Source organism: Morone saxatilis, unplaced genomic scaffold, assembly GCF_004916995.1.
Source record: "Morone saxatilis isolate NCDOM2014 unplaced genomic scaffold, NCSU_SB_2.0 Contig16, whole genome shotgun sequence".
Taxonomy (NCBI): Eukaryota; Metazoa; Chordata; class Actinopteri; family Moronidae; genus Morone; species Morone saxatilis.
The window spans coordinates 1223625-1238735 of record NW_023339718.1 but is presented as its reverse complement, the minus strand read 5'-3'; the positions used below and the strand labels follow the sequence as shown (position 1 = coordinate 1238735).

The 15111-nt window shown below is 43.3% G+C and overlaps 1 protein-coding gene across 1 annotated transcript in view; it reads left to right on the top strand.

Moving 5' to 3' along the window:
- The first annotated feature begins 23 nt into the window (after positions 1-23).
- Positions 24-15111, top strand: part of pole (polymerase (DNA directed), epsilon) — a 16286-nt gene continuing 1198 nt past the window's right edge. The window contains exons 1-46 of the mRNA XM_035657732.1: positions 24-224; positions 314-449; positions 541-621; positions 720-764; positions 1529-1621; positions 1702-1856; positions 1945-2089; positions 2183-2263; positions 2366-2473; positions 2559-2669; positions 2992-3077; positions 3179-3298; positions 3409-3541; positions 3634-3747; positions 3850-4062; positions 4155-4262; positions 4383-4511; positions 4598-4700; positions 4781-4927; positions 5033-5178; positions 5314-5462; positions 5578-5670; positions 6113-6415; positions 6583-6778; positions 6940-7154; positions 8205-8307; positions 8417-8497; positions 8574-8696; positions 8807-9016; positions 9153-9365; positions 9466-9609; positions 9716-9856; positions 9962-10115; positions 10243-10349; positions 10565-10741; positions 10839-11062; positions 11186-11406; positions 11515-11719; positions 11847-12020; positions 12250-12375; positions 13220-13352; positions 13457-13658; positions 13761-13892; positions 14085-14278; positions 14391-14591; positions 14700-14825. Coding sequence (XP_035513625.1) covers positions 163-224; positions 314-449; positions 541-621; positions 720-764; positions 1529-1621; positions 1702-1856; positions 1945-2089; positions 2183-2263; positions 2366-2473; positions 2559-2669; positions 2992-3077; positions 3179-3298; positions 3409-3541; positions 3634-3747; positions 3850-4062; positions 4155-4262; positions 4383-4511; positions 4598-4700; positions 4781-4927; positions 5033-5178; positions 5314-5462; positions 5578-5670; positions 6113-6415; positions 6583-6778; positions 6940-7154; positions 8205-8307; positions 8417-8497; positions 8574-8696; positions 8807-9016; positions 9153-9365; positions 9466-9609; positions 9716-9856; positions 9962-10115; positions 10243-10349; positions 10565-10741; positions 10839-11062; positions 11186-11406; positions 11515-11719; positions 11847-12020; positions 12250-12375; positions 13220-13352; positions 13457-13658; positions 13761-13892; positions 14085-14278; positions 14391-14591; positions 14700-14825 — 6663 coding nt within the window. The 5' untranslated portion in view covers positions 24-162. The remainder of the gene's footprint in view (positions 225-313; positions 450-540; positions 622-719; positions 765-1528; positions 1622-1701; positions 1857-1944; positions 2090-2182; positions 2264-2365; positions 2474-2558; positions 2670-2991; positions 3078-3178; positions 3299-3408; positions 3542-3633; positions 3748-3849; positions 4063-4154; positions 4263-4382; positions 4512-4597; positions 4701-4780; positions 4928-5032; positions 5179-5313; positions 5463-5577; positions 5671-6112; positions 6416-6582; positions 6779-6939; positions 7155-8204; positions 8308-8416; positions 8498-8573; positions 8697-8806; positions 9017-9152; positions 9366-9465; positions 9610-9715; positions 9857-9961; positions 10116-10242; positions 10350-10564; positions 10742-10838; positions 11063-11185; positions 11407-11514; positions 11720-11846; positions 12021-12249; positions 12376-13219; positions 13353-13456; positions 13659-13760; positions 13893-14084; positions 14279-14390; positions 14592-14699; positions 14826-15111) is intronic.

The window sequence follows — 15111 nt, the reverse complement described above, 5'->3', positions numbered from 1 at the left end:
AACAGCCGTGTCAGTGACAGTGACAGAGAAAGCTAGAGGACTAACCTTTGAAATAACTTTAAAATTCCTCTTTTTTTTCTCCAAATGCGGCTTTACTGACGGGTTTCGTTAAAAACTGAGCGGGGCTTTGATTTATCTGCAGCCGGCAGACCTCCATAGAAGATGGTTCTGCAAAACAGTGGAAGGTACAGATCGGACCGAGGTGGAGGAAATCAGGAAAACCAGTGAGTTGCACCTCCTCACACACACACACGGCTCTTTCATGTAATGTAATATACTGTAAATGACACTTGTTAATGTGTGTTTGAACCAGGGACGATGGATCCGCGATGTCCGCCCTCAAGCGGCTGGAGCGCAGCCAGTTCACCGACGAGATGGACGCCCGCTTCGGCTTCGACAGGATGAGGGAGCCGGGGGAGAAAACAGGCTGGCTGATCAACATGCATCCCGTGAGTGTGTGTTAACACAGACAGGTCGTGTTTTAAGAGGAGTGAATGGTGATTTAAAAGACATGTGCTGCTCCCTTTTTTGTCCCTGCAGACAGAGATCCTGGATGAAGACAAGAGGATGATCAGTGCTGTGGACTATTATTTCATACAGGAGGATGGAAGCAGGTTCAAGGTGTGTTAGAGACAGTAATTATCATCTAATAACACACTTAAAATGTGTCTTTGCCATTGCTCTTAACGTGTCCCTGCTCCTGTTTGTTCTGTCTGTAGGTGGCCCTTCCCTTTAAGCCATATTTTTACATTGCCACTAAAAAGGTAAGAAATTTTCAACTTTTAGGACTGCACAATAATTGGAAACATTATCTGACTAGTTGTCGACAGATATCCATCTCTCACTGATATTTAGAGACCTGCGACACCGATATATAATGCTGATATCAACAGAGAAAAGTCATGTGTAATTCCATTGTTCATTGCACATTAATTTACTCAGTTATCATAGTTTTAGATGGGAATTTTGCATTAATAAATGAAACAAAAGAAATAATATATTGGTTTATGAGATAGATTTCAGAAGAGGAGAGCTGGGTACAGATGTGACGCCATTAAACTGCATTATTATAACATTATATGTATTTATAAAACACTAGCCAGTAACGGTTTTAGATTGCATTTGCTGTCATTTAGGAGGAAAGTGTTGACATTTTGAAAAGAGGGCAGCGTTAACATCGTTCCACATCAGCCACTGACAAGGCTGCCTGCAGATATTGCAATTGCAATATGATATATACAATTATGGTAATTTTTGCATCTCAATTCTATTAAAACCTATTAAAATCATAACGATGTGACATTTTTTAGGGTCTGTACCCAACAAACACGTTTTATTACATCTGGAGAACAATATTTGTAGGCCAGGGAATCTGTGCAGCACTACTGTGCTTCTTTATAACGCTGTTTTATCACACATTTTACCTTTTACCAAAAACTTCTAGCTCCTGTGAGTTGAATAATGCACGTGGCCATATCGCTATTTCCAGTATATTTCGATTAATTGTGCAGCACTACTTTATTTCCAGAACTGCGAGAGAGAGGTTATCTCATACTTGTCGAAGAAGTTCCAAGGAAAGGTGGCAAAACTGGAAATTATGCCAAAAGAGGACCTCGACCTGGTGAGTTTTCTTTTAGTGTCCTTTAACAGCATTAAAGTCTTTAAAAACTCTAAAAACTGTTAAACCTGTGCTCTCTCCAGCCGAACCATCTAGTTGGACTGAAGAGGAGCTACATCAAGCTCTCATTCAACACCGTGGACGACCTCATCAAGGTCAAGCGTGAGATCTCACCGGCGGTACGCAAGAACCGAGAGCGGGAGCAGTCCAACGACGCCTACACCTCAATGTTATCAAGGTACCACCAAACCACCACTCCCATTGATTTCTAATGAGGTTTGTCCTGTTCGGTATTGATCTGTTGACACCTTTGTTGGTTCTTACAGTGCCTTATCGGGTGGCAACGTGACCTCAGCAGACGAAGACGGGAACTTAAAGAGTATTTCAGACCAGCTGGACAACATAGTGGACATGAGAGAGTATGATGTGCCCTATCATGTTCGCTTGTCCATCGACCTCAAGATCCACGTGGTGAAGAAAGATTTCTGTGGTCCCAATGATTGTAGAATATCCTCTAACATAAAAGAGCTTGCTGTTCTAATCTTTACCGCCTTCTCTCTTCAGGCTCACTGGTATAACGTTCGATACAGAGGCAGCGCTTACTTACCAGAGATTGTACGGAGAGACGATCTCGTGGAGCGACCAGTATGCAGATTATATTGATTACATCGCAGCATGGGGTCTGATTCATTTTATCTATTCAGGCTCGTGTTTGAGTATTTATTTCTTGTCCTTTTCTTTTTACAGGACCCCGTTGTCTTGGCTTTCGACATAGAGACCACCAAACTGCCGCTGAAGTTCCCAGACGCAGAGACCGATCAGATTATGATGATCTCCTACATGATCGACGGACAGGTGAGTTTCGCGCGTTTAGAATGCGTATTATTCTGTCATTAATATATCTGCTGGTTTTTGCTAACTTATTGTTTTCTCTTTTAAGGGGTTTCTGATCACAAACAGAGAGATTGTCTCTGAGGACATCGAAGATTTTGAGTTCACTCCCAAACCTGAATATGAAGGGCCTTTCACTGTTTTCAATGAGGATAATGAGGTAAATAGCTCCACAGCAGTTATTATACTACAGTGTGAAAATGAATGGAAGCGATTCAGAGAGTTGTTTCAGTCTTTTTGTTTACAAAAGGATAAAAAAAAGAAAATGACAGTATTGACATTAAAGTGGTTTTTAAAAGAGAAAGGAAAAAAGACAAAAATTAATAAAAGTGGATACAGAGAAATGGTGGTTAACATTGTAAGCAATACAGACTAATAATAAGGACTGTCTAATAGTTAAAGGAATAAAAAAGACAATTTAGACAGTTTAAAGAGTCTCTTTAGTGTGGTATTAACATGAGGTAACTTTACTTTGGCTGCAGGCGGCACTCATTCAGAGGTGGTTCGATCACGTTCAGGAAACCAAGCCAAACATCTTTGTGACCTACAATGGAGACTTCTTTGACTGGTGAGCAGTTGCTGTTGTTAGAAAACGATTACATTAATAACCCACATTCTATGATGTTTACCTTTTTTATTCCTCTCTCTCTTCGTTTCCACTCTCTCAAGGCCTTTTGTTGAGACTCGGGCTGGCCTCCACGGACTGAACATGTACAGGGAGATTGGTTTCCAGAAGGATAACCAGGGAGAATACAAGTCCAGTCAAGCAATCCACATGGACTGCCTAAGGTTTGCTCACCTGACACTGTTAAAATGACATACACATGACAACATACACGGATGAGTTAGCATTAATTTTAGATTAATTAATTGTCCTTCCAACCTCTCCTCTGTTTCAGGTGGGTAAAGAGAGACAGCTACCTGCCGGTGGGAAGTCATAACCTGAAGGCAGCAGCAAAGGCTAAATTGAGCTACGATCCAGTGGAGCTGGACCCAGAGGAGATGTGCCGCATGGCAACTGAGGAGCCTCAGGTATGGAAATGGACTTGTGAAGTGAACAATTCTTGTTTTGAACGGGCGTTTGCAATTTTGTTGATGTTTTCTTTTCTCTACTTTTCTGTTAGACTTTAGCCACCTACTCTGTGTCCGACGCTGTGGCCACATATTACCTGTACATGAAATATGTTCACCCCTTCATCTTCGCCCTGTGCACCATCATCCCCATGGAGCCTGACGAGGTTTGTCTATTGTGCATGTTTCGAAAAGACTGAAGTCCATTAAAAGAAAACACACTTTTTTTATTATTCTTCATTTCTTTTCTTGCATTGCTCCGTTATCAGGTGCTGCGTAAAGGTTCTGGGACTCTGTGTGAAGCTTTGCTCATGGTGCAGGCCTTCCACGCCAACATCATCTTCCCCAACAAGCAGGAGCAGGTCTTCAACAAACTGACAGATGACGGTCACGTCATGGACTCGGAGACCTACGTGGGCGGCCACGTGGAGGCGCTGGAATCCGGAGTGTTCCGCAGTGACATCCCCTGCCGTTTCAAAATGGTACGTCTCAGCTCAACTTCCAGCTGGTTCTCTGGTTGCTGCTTTTTGTATGTTTTGAGCGTGACATTTAGCATGGTCTGATGCGTTGACAGAACCCAGCTGCGTTTGACTTCCTGCTGCAAAGAGTGGAGAGAACGATGCGTCATGCCATCGAGGAAGAGGAGAACATCCCTTTGGAGCAAGTCACCAATTTTAATGAGGTGTGTTGGCTTGTTTTTTCTTTGTTGTTGTTGTTGTGCTTCCAATTTGTGTTATTATTTTGAAAAGTCGTCCCAGCGTTATCAGCTTCAAGTTATACAACGTCTCTGGTATTTTCTCAGGTTTGCGATGAGATCAAAAATAAGCTGACTTCTCTGAAGGAGGTTCCGAACAGGATCGAATGCCCCCTCATCTACCATCTCGACGTTGGGGCGATGTACCCCAATATCATCCTCACCAACCGCCTGCAGGTGAAACAGAAATCAAAAGAAAAACACATTGGATGAAAGATAAAGAAAAGCATGAATTTCAGTACTTATATTTTCTACTTTTACAGCCATCCGCTATGGTTGATGAGGCCACTTGTGCTGCCTGTGACTTCAACAAGCCTGGTGCCACCTGCCAGAGGAGGATGGCCTGGCAGTGGAGAGGGGAAATCAGTGAGTTTAATTCTTGCAAGCATTGGATCAAATACAGCAAAAGTTTTTTGTTGTTTTACACTTCTCCCTCTGTCTGACAGTGCCCGCCAGCCGCAGTGAGTTCCACCGCATCCAGCAGCAACTTGAGTCTGAGAAGTTCCCACCGTTTTTCCCCAACGGTCCACCTCGTGCCTTCCACACTCTCAACAGGGAGGAGCAGGCCAAACATGAGAAGAAACGTCTGGCAGGTACTACTTTTTTCTGGCTCCTTAGATTTAAATCTAATGATAGATGATTAGATCTAAATTACTGCTTGCCAAAGCATAGTTCGACCTGTCTTTAATTTGTCTCAGACTACTGTAAGAAGGCCTACAAGAAGACCCACGTCACCAGGCTAGAGGAGCGAGTGACCACCATCTGTCAGAGAGAAAACTCCTTCTACGTCGATACCGTGAGAGCTTTCAGAGATCGACGTTATGAATTCAAAGGACTCCACAAGGTATGTTTTGGTATTGAGAACAATTAAATAATCCCTAAGTTGTACTCTTTTTTTCAAATTTTCTATGTTCTATACATTAAATTGCCAATCAAAATGACTTGCTGTAAAGTACTTTTTCGTGCAACCTCTGCTAAGGTGTGGAAGAAGAAACTGTCATCAGCTCAGGACAGCGGAGACGCTGCTGAAGTGAAGCGCTGCAAAAACATGGAGATCCTGTACGAGTCTCTTCAGTTGGCTCACAAGTGTATTCTGAACTCTTTCTACGGCTACGTCATGAGGAAAGGGTAGGGGTCGACTGCAGTTTTCATCATTTAGATCATCAAATATCCTCTTACTTGCACTATTACACAAGCTCTTTGTGATAAACACCTGATGTTGTCTGCTCTGACTCTCCACCAGGGCGCGCTGGTACTCCATGGAGATGGCTGGCATCGTGTGCTACACTGGAGCCAACATCATTACTCAGGCCAGAGAGCTCATCGAACAAATAGGGTGAGCGTCATGTTGATAATGTGATACATGATTATAGAATTTACTTCTTTTGCCAGCGCAAGGTCAGCTCCAACTCGGGGAAGAACTGGAAGGGATCCACAACACAGCGTTTCATCAGCAGATTCTCGCAAACATATTGACTTGAATCCAGCTCCGGCAGTATTGTTTTTCTTACTGTCTTTTGCTCCTACACCATATATTTTAGTAGCAGATATTGCTTATAGTGCAGGTCAAAATAATAGTTATGTAATTGAAGAATGTTAACTGTTGCCTGTTGTAATGTATTTGAGCAAAATCCTGAACCCCTAACTTGTTTAGTCAATTCACATTGCCCTGAAGAAGAAAGGCATCAACCAGATTTCTAATGTGAACTGAAAAAAAGAAAAAGGCAATAGATTTTCATTTCACACACGTTTTTAACCTTTACTTCCCTCCCTCTCAGGAGGCCCCTTGAGTTGGACACTGACGGCATCTGGTGTGTCCTCCCCAACACCTTTCCTGAGAACTTTGTGGTGAAAACCAGTAATGACAAGAAGCCCAAGGTGACCATCTCGTACCCAGGGGCCATGCTGAACATCATGGTGAAGGAGGGATTCACCAACGATCAGTACCACGAGCTGGTCGACCCCGTGTCCCTCACATACAACACAAGGGCAGAGAACAGCATCTTCTTTGAGGTGGACGGACCGTACCTGGCCATGATCCTGCCTGCTTCGAAAGAGGAAGGGAAGAAGCTGAAGAAAAGGTAAAGCAGTAGTGGGTTTTCTTCTGTGATTAAATGTATAGTTAGACGTCTGGTTAAGATTGGATGGATTTCTTACCAGAATTAATGAATGGGCTTCCTAACAAGGTTCATATTAAAAATGTACTGAGATGTATGAATATAATTTAAGGTTTTTCTGTTGATTTTAGGTATGCTGTGTTTAACGAGGATGGCTCTTTGGCTGAGCTGAAGGGTTTTGAAGTGAAGAGAAGAGGAGAGCTCCAGCTCATTAAGATTTTCCAGTCGTCAGTGTTTGAGGCTTTCCTCAAAGGCACCACTCTGGAGGAGGTGTACGCCTCTGTGGCCAAAGTGGCTGACTACTGGCTGGACGTTCTGTACAGCAAGGTAAAAATCTGTGATCAAATTATATAAAATGGCATTCTAGTGATGCAAAATATTTACATATTTTAAAATAAAATATAATTTGCAGAGAAAGCTCCATCAAAACGTTGGTTCCAGTCCTTATTGTATTCACAGCCGATTGATTTATTTCAATGGTTTTGCAGGCTGCCAACATGCCAGATGCGGAGCTGTTTGAACTGATTTCAGAGAATCGTTCAATGTCCAGAAAGCTGGAGGATTACGGAGAGCAGAAGTCCACTTCTATCAGCACAGCTAAGAGACTGGCTGAGTTCCTGGGAGACCAAATGGTAAAAGATGCTGGTCTGAGCTGTCGCTACGTCATCTCCCGAAAACCAGAGGGTTCGCCCGTCACAGAAAGGTGAGACAACTAATCACTGATAAACCATGAAGTTACAGCAGACATTCTTTAACATTGGATATACATTTTTATAAAAGATTAAGGGTATAGTAATGCTGTTGGTATGATAATCATACAATTACTCTGGAAATCCATGTTCAACTGTTCATATCGAAGCCAAGTAGTGTGAGCAGGTTAAAGACGAGACATATACCAGGTGTGAGGGGCTGTTTGTGATCTCCATAGGTTTTTTTTTTTTTGAGCGAACATTTTGATTCATCATAGTAAGAAAGGTTCAGGTGTTATTAGTAAGTTTTTCAGAGCAAATAAAAGTATAACATACAACAATAAAGTATTTACATTTTGGTACTTGCCAATACAGAATACCAATATGATTGCTTAACAATACCATTACAGTTTTAATAATGTCTTTGAAAACATGTTTTAAAAGATTTTCCTCACTTTCTGGCTGTAAAAAATGTAATGTTGCTAATGTTGTTATATCTCCAGACTGCTGACATTGCTTCTCCTTCACCTTCCTGTTTAACTAATAAGACATTGCGTAACGTCACGTTGCTGTAAAGTGCTATCAGAGTAGTTTTATGATTACAAGTATGATTACATGAGCACTGTATCGGACCAAATACTATCGATGCATTACTGTTAATGATGGTTCCTTTGTACTTAAGTTTCTCGGTAATATGTGAAAATAAAGATACGACTTCATCTGCTTGCTTTAGTCAGGCTTCAGTTAGTTGCTATCTGAAAGAGTTTTTCCATAAGGTATGCTTCTAAAGGGGCTTGTCTGATGGTCAAACAGTGTCTGAAACCCCCTCCTCCCAACACCATGGTGGGTTTTCCATTTGTAGCTTCTCTGCAAGTTGTCTAACAAGGACACTAAAAGCTTGGTCGAAACCCACACTGCCACGATGCTATGATGACAGAATTTCTGGATCAAATAAATTGATGTCAGAGTTGCTTTCCCAATGTTTCTGGAGAACAAGCACTTTGTAATATTAGCAGAAGTAAAAGCTTTGACTTTGAAGCTGACAGATTGTTTCTCTCCATCAGAGCCATTCCTCTGGCCATCTTCCAGGCAGAGCCCAGTGTAAAGAAACATTTTCTTCGTAAGTGGTTGAAGATGCCCAGCCTTCATGACTTGGACATCCGCTCTGTAAGTTCTTAAACAAATATTAAATGCACTTAGAAAAAGTTTTCTCTGTTGTCTGAATGTGCTTGTGTGCTCACTCTGACATTAACATTCCTGTCGCGGGCCTTTCCAGATCCTGGATTGGAGTTATTACATCGAGAGATTGGGAAGTGCCATCCAGAAAATCATCACCATCCCTGCAGCTCTTCAACAGGTTAAAATTGAAACACGTCTCATTGGTTTCTCAGTATACCTTAGGTTGATGTACTAATTAATCCATCTATCATCAGGTGAAGAATCCGGTACCCAGAGTAAGGCATCCTGACTGGCTTCACAAGAAACTCCTGGAGAAAAACGATATCTACAAGCAAAAGAAAATCAGTGAGCTGTTCACCAGCGAGGGCAAGAGACAGGTTTGTTCACCTCACAGCAAAATGTCCTGTCAAACTATCAACACAGAAAGCTTCCTCTGCCTCCATCAGTGGACAACCACTCTTTTCACATTGGCCTCCTCTTCTCTCAGGTGGCCCATCAACCTCTTGAGGCGGGCCAAGCCACTGACATAGAGGACTTTGGAAGGCCACCCAGACCTCTGCAGCCAGCCATCCTCATCAGCACCAAACGGAAGCGGGCTTCCCAGGGAGAGGACAGCCAGGTGGAGTCTCAGGATGTGGAGCTCACTCAGTCCTGGAGAGAGATCCTGGGACCACCCCCACCTATGGGAAAGACGCGGGTAAGCTGGCAGCAACAAGTACAAAGTGGTAACCTGTTGTGTCAATGTACTGATTCTTAGTCTTCTAGCCACATTATATGACAAATATCTTGCAAAACATTCACAAAACATGTATATTGGCGTCGTCTGTACACAGGAGGAGCGCCTAGTGTGGCTGCGTTACCATAAGAAGAAGTGGGAGCTGCAGCTAAGGCAGAGGAAGGAGAGAAAGAAGAGGAGGAGGCTGCTGGATGGCGAAGCTCAATCTGTAGGGGGAGGAGTGATCAGAGATGGCCCCACCACCGGCCTGGGAAGCTTCCTCCGGCGAACAGCACGCAGCATCTTGGACATGCCATGGCAAATTGTGCAGGTGGGGTAAACTCAGCTTCATTATCGTCCTCAAGTAACAAAACAAGTAAACAAAATCTAATCTTGTCTCATGTGATGTTCCTGTTCCCTGCCCCTCTCAGATTGCAGAGACCAGTCACCCTGGTCTGTACAAGCTGTGGGCTGTGATTGGAAATGACCTCCACTGCATGAAGCTCAACATCCCACGAGTCTTCTACGTCAATCAGAAAGTCCCAAAACAGGAGGAGGGGGCCACATACAAAAAGGCACGCAAAAAGAAACTGCATTGCTTTGTTTTTTCTTCCCATAATTAGTTTGAAAGCATGTGTTGTCTTAATGAAGTAATCAAATAAATGAATGATTTAACTTCAGGTGAACCGCATGCTGCCTCGCTCCAACATAGTGTACTACCTTTATGAGTACTGTGTACCAGAAGACATGTACCAAGAGCACATCAATGAGATCAACGCTGATCTCTCTGCCCCAGACATTGAAGGAGTCTATGAAACTCAGGTACCACATACCATATACACATACACCTTGTGACGACATACTAAAACCTGTGAAAAATGTGTAAAAAAAAAAAAAAAAAAGCAGCATTAATAAGATCTCTTTCAGGTCCCGTTGCTGTTTCGTGCACTGGTGCAGCTCGGATGTGTCTGTATGGTCAATAAACATGTCGTGAGGGATCTGGCTGGCAGGGAGGCTGACACTTTTGACCTGGAGCATCTGGAGATGAGGTCTCTGGCCCAGTTCAGCTACCTGGAACCTGGTATGTCATCTTGAATTGATGTCTGATTGATTGTGGTTTGTTTACCATTTACTTTCCTTCTAACCTAATATTTCCCCTTATATCATGGGATCTTGCTCATGTTTACCACTGTGTCTTCTGTCCTCAGGGAGTGTTCGCCACATATACCTGTATCATCACAGCCAGGGTCACAAGGCTCTGTTTGGCCTGTTCATCCCCTCTCAGCGCAAAGCCAGCATCTTTGTACTAGACACAGTAAGAACAATACAACTCTTTAATTCCTCCACTGCCACTGTGTTGCTGTTTTGACTCACATCTTGTGAACTGAGGCTGTTACAGTGCAAACAAATGTATAGTAGCTATATTGAAAGCCTAATTGATTTGGAAGGCTTTCTTGTTTCCACTGATGCATTCCTTTTCCAGCTGACACAGAGCAATCCTTCAGGTCTATCTACATTTTCTCTCCTAAGGTCAGAAGCAACCAGATGCCCAACCTGAGTAACCTCTACACAGCCGAACGCACTGCTCTCCTGGAGAAGACGACCGAGGAGCTCCTGCCTCCAGAGAAACACAACTTCGAGGTCCGAGCTGAAAACGATGTCAAGGCTATTTACCGTGCACTGCAACGCATACTGCTGAACTACAAGGTAAAATATTACTGAAGCTACTTAAATATTATGTTCTAATGATTATACACGCAGGCTTTACTAATTGTGTGCCTGCATTGGCGGCTGCTGTTTACAGGAGGAGCGTCGTGGTCCCACCCTCATTGCGATGCAGTCAAACTGGGAGTTGCGGCGGTTGGCAGCGGGGATGCCGGTGCTTGAGGAGTTTCCAGTCGTTCCAGTACATGTGATTGATGAGATCAGCTATAACGTGCTGGACTGGCAACGCCACGGTGCCCGGCGCATGATCCGCCACTACCTCAACCTGGACAGCTGCCTGTCACAGGCTTTTGACATGGCCAGGTACAAACTGCACACTGCTAGCTCTGTTATTATTTCCCCAGGCTGGCACAGATAGGATAGAGTGGACACTTTTTATTTTTTACTATTTTATTTATATACTCGTATATTGACTTTCGCTTTCAGGTATTACCACTTACCTGTGGGGAACTTGCCTCAGGATGTGTCCATCTTTGGCTCAGACTTGTTCCTGGCAAGACATCTACGGAAGCACAACCACCTGCTGTGGCTTTCACCCACATCCAGGCCCGACCTCGGAGGAAAAGAGGCTGATGATAGTCGCCTGGTCATGGAAAGTGAAGACAGGTGCTCTGTGGAGCTCAATGCTCAAGGATGCTATTCCACAGGTACCTGTAAACACTTAATCTATGTCCAAGAAAGATCATAAAGCAACTGTGAATCTTTGAAGTGTATTTTTCTGTATTTATGAATGATCCTGCTTCTGTTTCTTTCAGTATGTGTGGAGTTGGACCTGCAGAGCCTGGCGGTGAACACCATCCTCCAGTCACAGCATGTCAATGACATGGAGGGCGGAGCTAGTCTGGGTGTCAGTTTTGATGTGATCCAGCAGGCCTCGCTGGAGGACATGATGTCAGGAAACCAGGGAGCCAGCGCTCTCGCTAGCTACGATGAGACTGCTCTCTGCTCCAACACCTTCAGGTGTGTAAACATCTGTGGTGCATGACGACTTATGCTTCTAGTTGTTCCTCATCATTTAAGGAAACATGTCATGTTTTATTTTTTGCGCTTGGTTCTCATCAGTGTTTGCTCTGTGTTGTATGAGCAGGATCTTGAAGAGCATGGTGGTTGGATGGGTCCGAGAGATCACACAGTTCCACAATGTGTATGCAGACAACCAGGTGATGCACTTCTACCGCTGGCTGCGCTCCCCCAGCTCTCTGCTCTATGACCCTGCGCTGCACCGTACCCTGCACAACATGATGAAGAAGGTGTTTCTACAGTGAGTGTCCTCTAAACTGCAAAAAGCACGATCACATCTATTTAGTCATTTATTTAGTCTTAAAAGCTTTGTTTTCAATCCAATTTTACGCCAGAACATATTTTGACAATAAGCCCTGATTGTGATGCTTTCATCTTGTTTCTTGCATTGATATATCCTCACCTTTAAACATGCATCACAGCTACGGTGTCATTTTCTTTTAATAATCATTCTCTCATTCCGCTGTCAGGTTGGTTTCTGAATTCAAACGTCTCGGTTCCACTGTGGTGTACGGAAACTTCAACAGGATCATTTTGTGTACTAAAAAACGGAGGATAGACGACGCCATCGGCTACGTCGAATACATCACCAACAGGTCAGACATTTACCTTCTGCAGGTCACACCTATAGAGAGACTGTATGTACATCTTGTGAAGCTACGTTATCACTCAAATTAATATTTATGATATGACTAATACAAAATTATGCACAAACATAAATATACCTACATACATTGATAAGAAAAATAAATGTAAAACAAATGTACCTGTATCTAACCAGACTGCTTGGCCAATAAAAGAGTATGCGTATATGTATCTGTCGCTAGTGGTTTGAAGTAAGAGCCAGGCACTAAAATCTGAAGGAAAAAAAGAGATGACACAGAATTAGCCATTAGTGCAGTTAGATGTTTTCCAGAGATGTTGTTGTGGTCTCTATCATGGGAAGTGAATTTTATATAGCAGACTTGAAAGAGGAGAACTGCCCATTAGACTAATGGAAGGAAAATAAATAGGGAAGTTAGGCCAATGTGTCAATATTGTAATGTGAAACTAAATATCTTTAGGTATTTTGGTCATTGTTCTATTGTTATGGTTAGCACCAGTTTTTCCTCCCCCCTCAAAGCAGCATTACAGCAGCATTTCTGAACTTACCAAAGTTCAAACAATGATGCTTTTAACTCTTATCGATATTACTAATGAGCATCTTCCTGTGTTTCCCCTCCACACAAAAATATGTTTTTGTACGTGTTCCTACAGTTGGATGTTTGAGCTTCACTCTGCAGAATGATGTGTATGTGCAAAGTTTGTCACTAGAAGGAAGTTTTCACATTCACCTGCGGAAAGTAAAAAAAGCACATCTTCAAAATAGTCTCTCCTATAATATTGTAAATATTGTAGACCCAAAACCTGAAAAATAACCTTCCAAACTTTCTCCTGTAGCATCCACTCCAGAGAAATCTTTCACTCTTTGTCCATCTCCTTCTCGCGATGCTGGGAGTTCCTGCTGTGGATGGATCCGGCTAACTGCGGCGGCGTAAAGGGCAAATTGCCCACCAACATCTTGTGCGGAGAGGTAACTCAAACTGCAACTTCTGCCTCATTCTATATTTGCATTTATCAAAGTAGTTGAATAAAACACAAACTCATGCCTCTTCCACGGCCCTTTTTTTATTCCAGGAAGGAGCCAAACAGAAGAAAAACAGACGAGAGGAGGGAGGTGAGGAGGGCAGCGAGGATGAAGACGAGGACGAAGCAGAGGAAGATGATGGCGATGGAGAGACGGATGAGGTGGAGGAGCTGATTGAGAGCAACTGGAACATCATGCAGTATCTGCCCCAAACTGCCTCCTGTCAGAACTACTTCCTCATGATTGTCTCCGGTAAAAATAATAACCAGTACACAATAGACTTTTTTCTCTTTTTTTTTGCATACCAGTATGCTTTTTCTCTACCAACTCTTACACACATACTTTCTGTGGCAGCCTATATTGCAGCGGTCTACCACAGCATGAAAGAGGAGCTGAGACGTAACGCTCCCGGGGCAACGCCAGTCAAGAGACGTGGAGGCAGCCAGGCTTCCCAGCAAGCAGTGGGGGACTTGAGTGCTCTTCCTGGTAAGTTGCTGTTTGTGGGGCTGCTTCAGTTACAAAAGACTCTCCTCGTGTGTCTTAAGAACTTCACATTACACTCGTTAGAGTCGCCATAGGCTAGTGTCTGTAACACTTAACACCTATGATAGGGAGCTTTTAAATGGATTTAAATGGATTGCCTCTAAGTTGTGATTTTTTTTAAACTGTCTCCCACAGGAATGATCTCCTTCTCCCAGGAATATGTGTCCAGCGAGCTGACGCAGAACTTTTTCACCATTACTCAAAAAATCAAGAAGAAGGTGACCGGTACCCGGAGTGTGAACCAGCCCTCTGAGATGTTCCCCGTCCTCCCCGGATCCCACCTGCCACTCAACAACCCAGCACTGGAGTTTATCAAATATGTCTGCCAGGTATACCGACTTACAAAGCTCTTTTTGTGTGTTGCATATAATCATGATTATTCTCTTACCACATTGCACAATCAATCATCAATCAATCAATTCCGTCTTTTGTCTCCCTGAGGTCCTTTCACTGGATGCCAACATAGTGAACCAGGTGAACAAGCTGAAAAGAGACCTCTTACGTCTCGTGGATGTTGGAGAGTTTTCCGAGGATGCCCACTTCCGTGACCCCTGTAACTCCTACATCCTGCCAGAGGTCATCTGCCACCACTGCAATTTCTGTCGTGACCTCGACCTCTGCAAGGACCCGTCTGTGGCACAAGTGAGAGAAGGGGCATTGATGGGCATGATAACAACGCTCTGGTTTTTGAACTTGATTAATAAATTGTATCAAATTCCAGTTAGATAAACCGTGTTTTCCTCTCCTCAGGATGGTTCGGTTTTGCCTCAGTGGTTCTGCTCCAACTGCAAGGCGCAGTATGAGACTGAGTCTATTGAGATGGCTCTGGTGGACGCTCTGCAGAAGAAACTGATGAGCTACACACTGCAGGACCTGGTAAGTAACCTTAATATGTACTGAATTATTTATGCTGAAAAGATCAAACATCCTAACAAGCTGTAGGAATGTCCAGTGTCCTTTAATGTCTTTGTTGTATGTCATCCTCCTCTCTCTACATGTTTCCTGCCTGTATTTCTACTGTCACTATCAAATAAAGACAAAAAATGCCCCAGAAGTAATCTTGAACATACAATATGTAATTGCTGACGCTAGGGGGTCTCTCACATCTAAACAATGACACAAGAAGTAACATGGGATCTTGGGAGTTGTTGTCTTCACCACC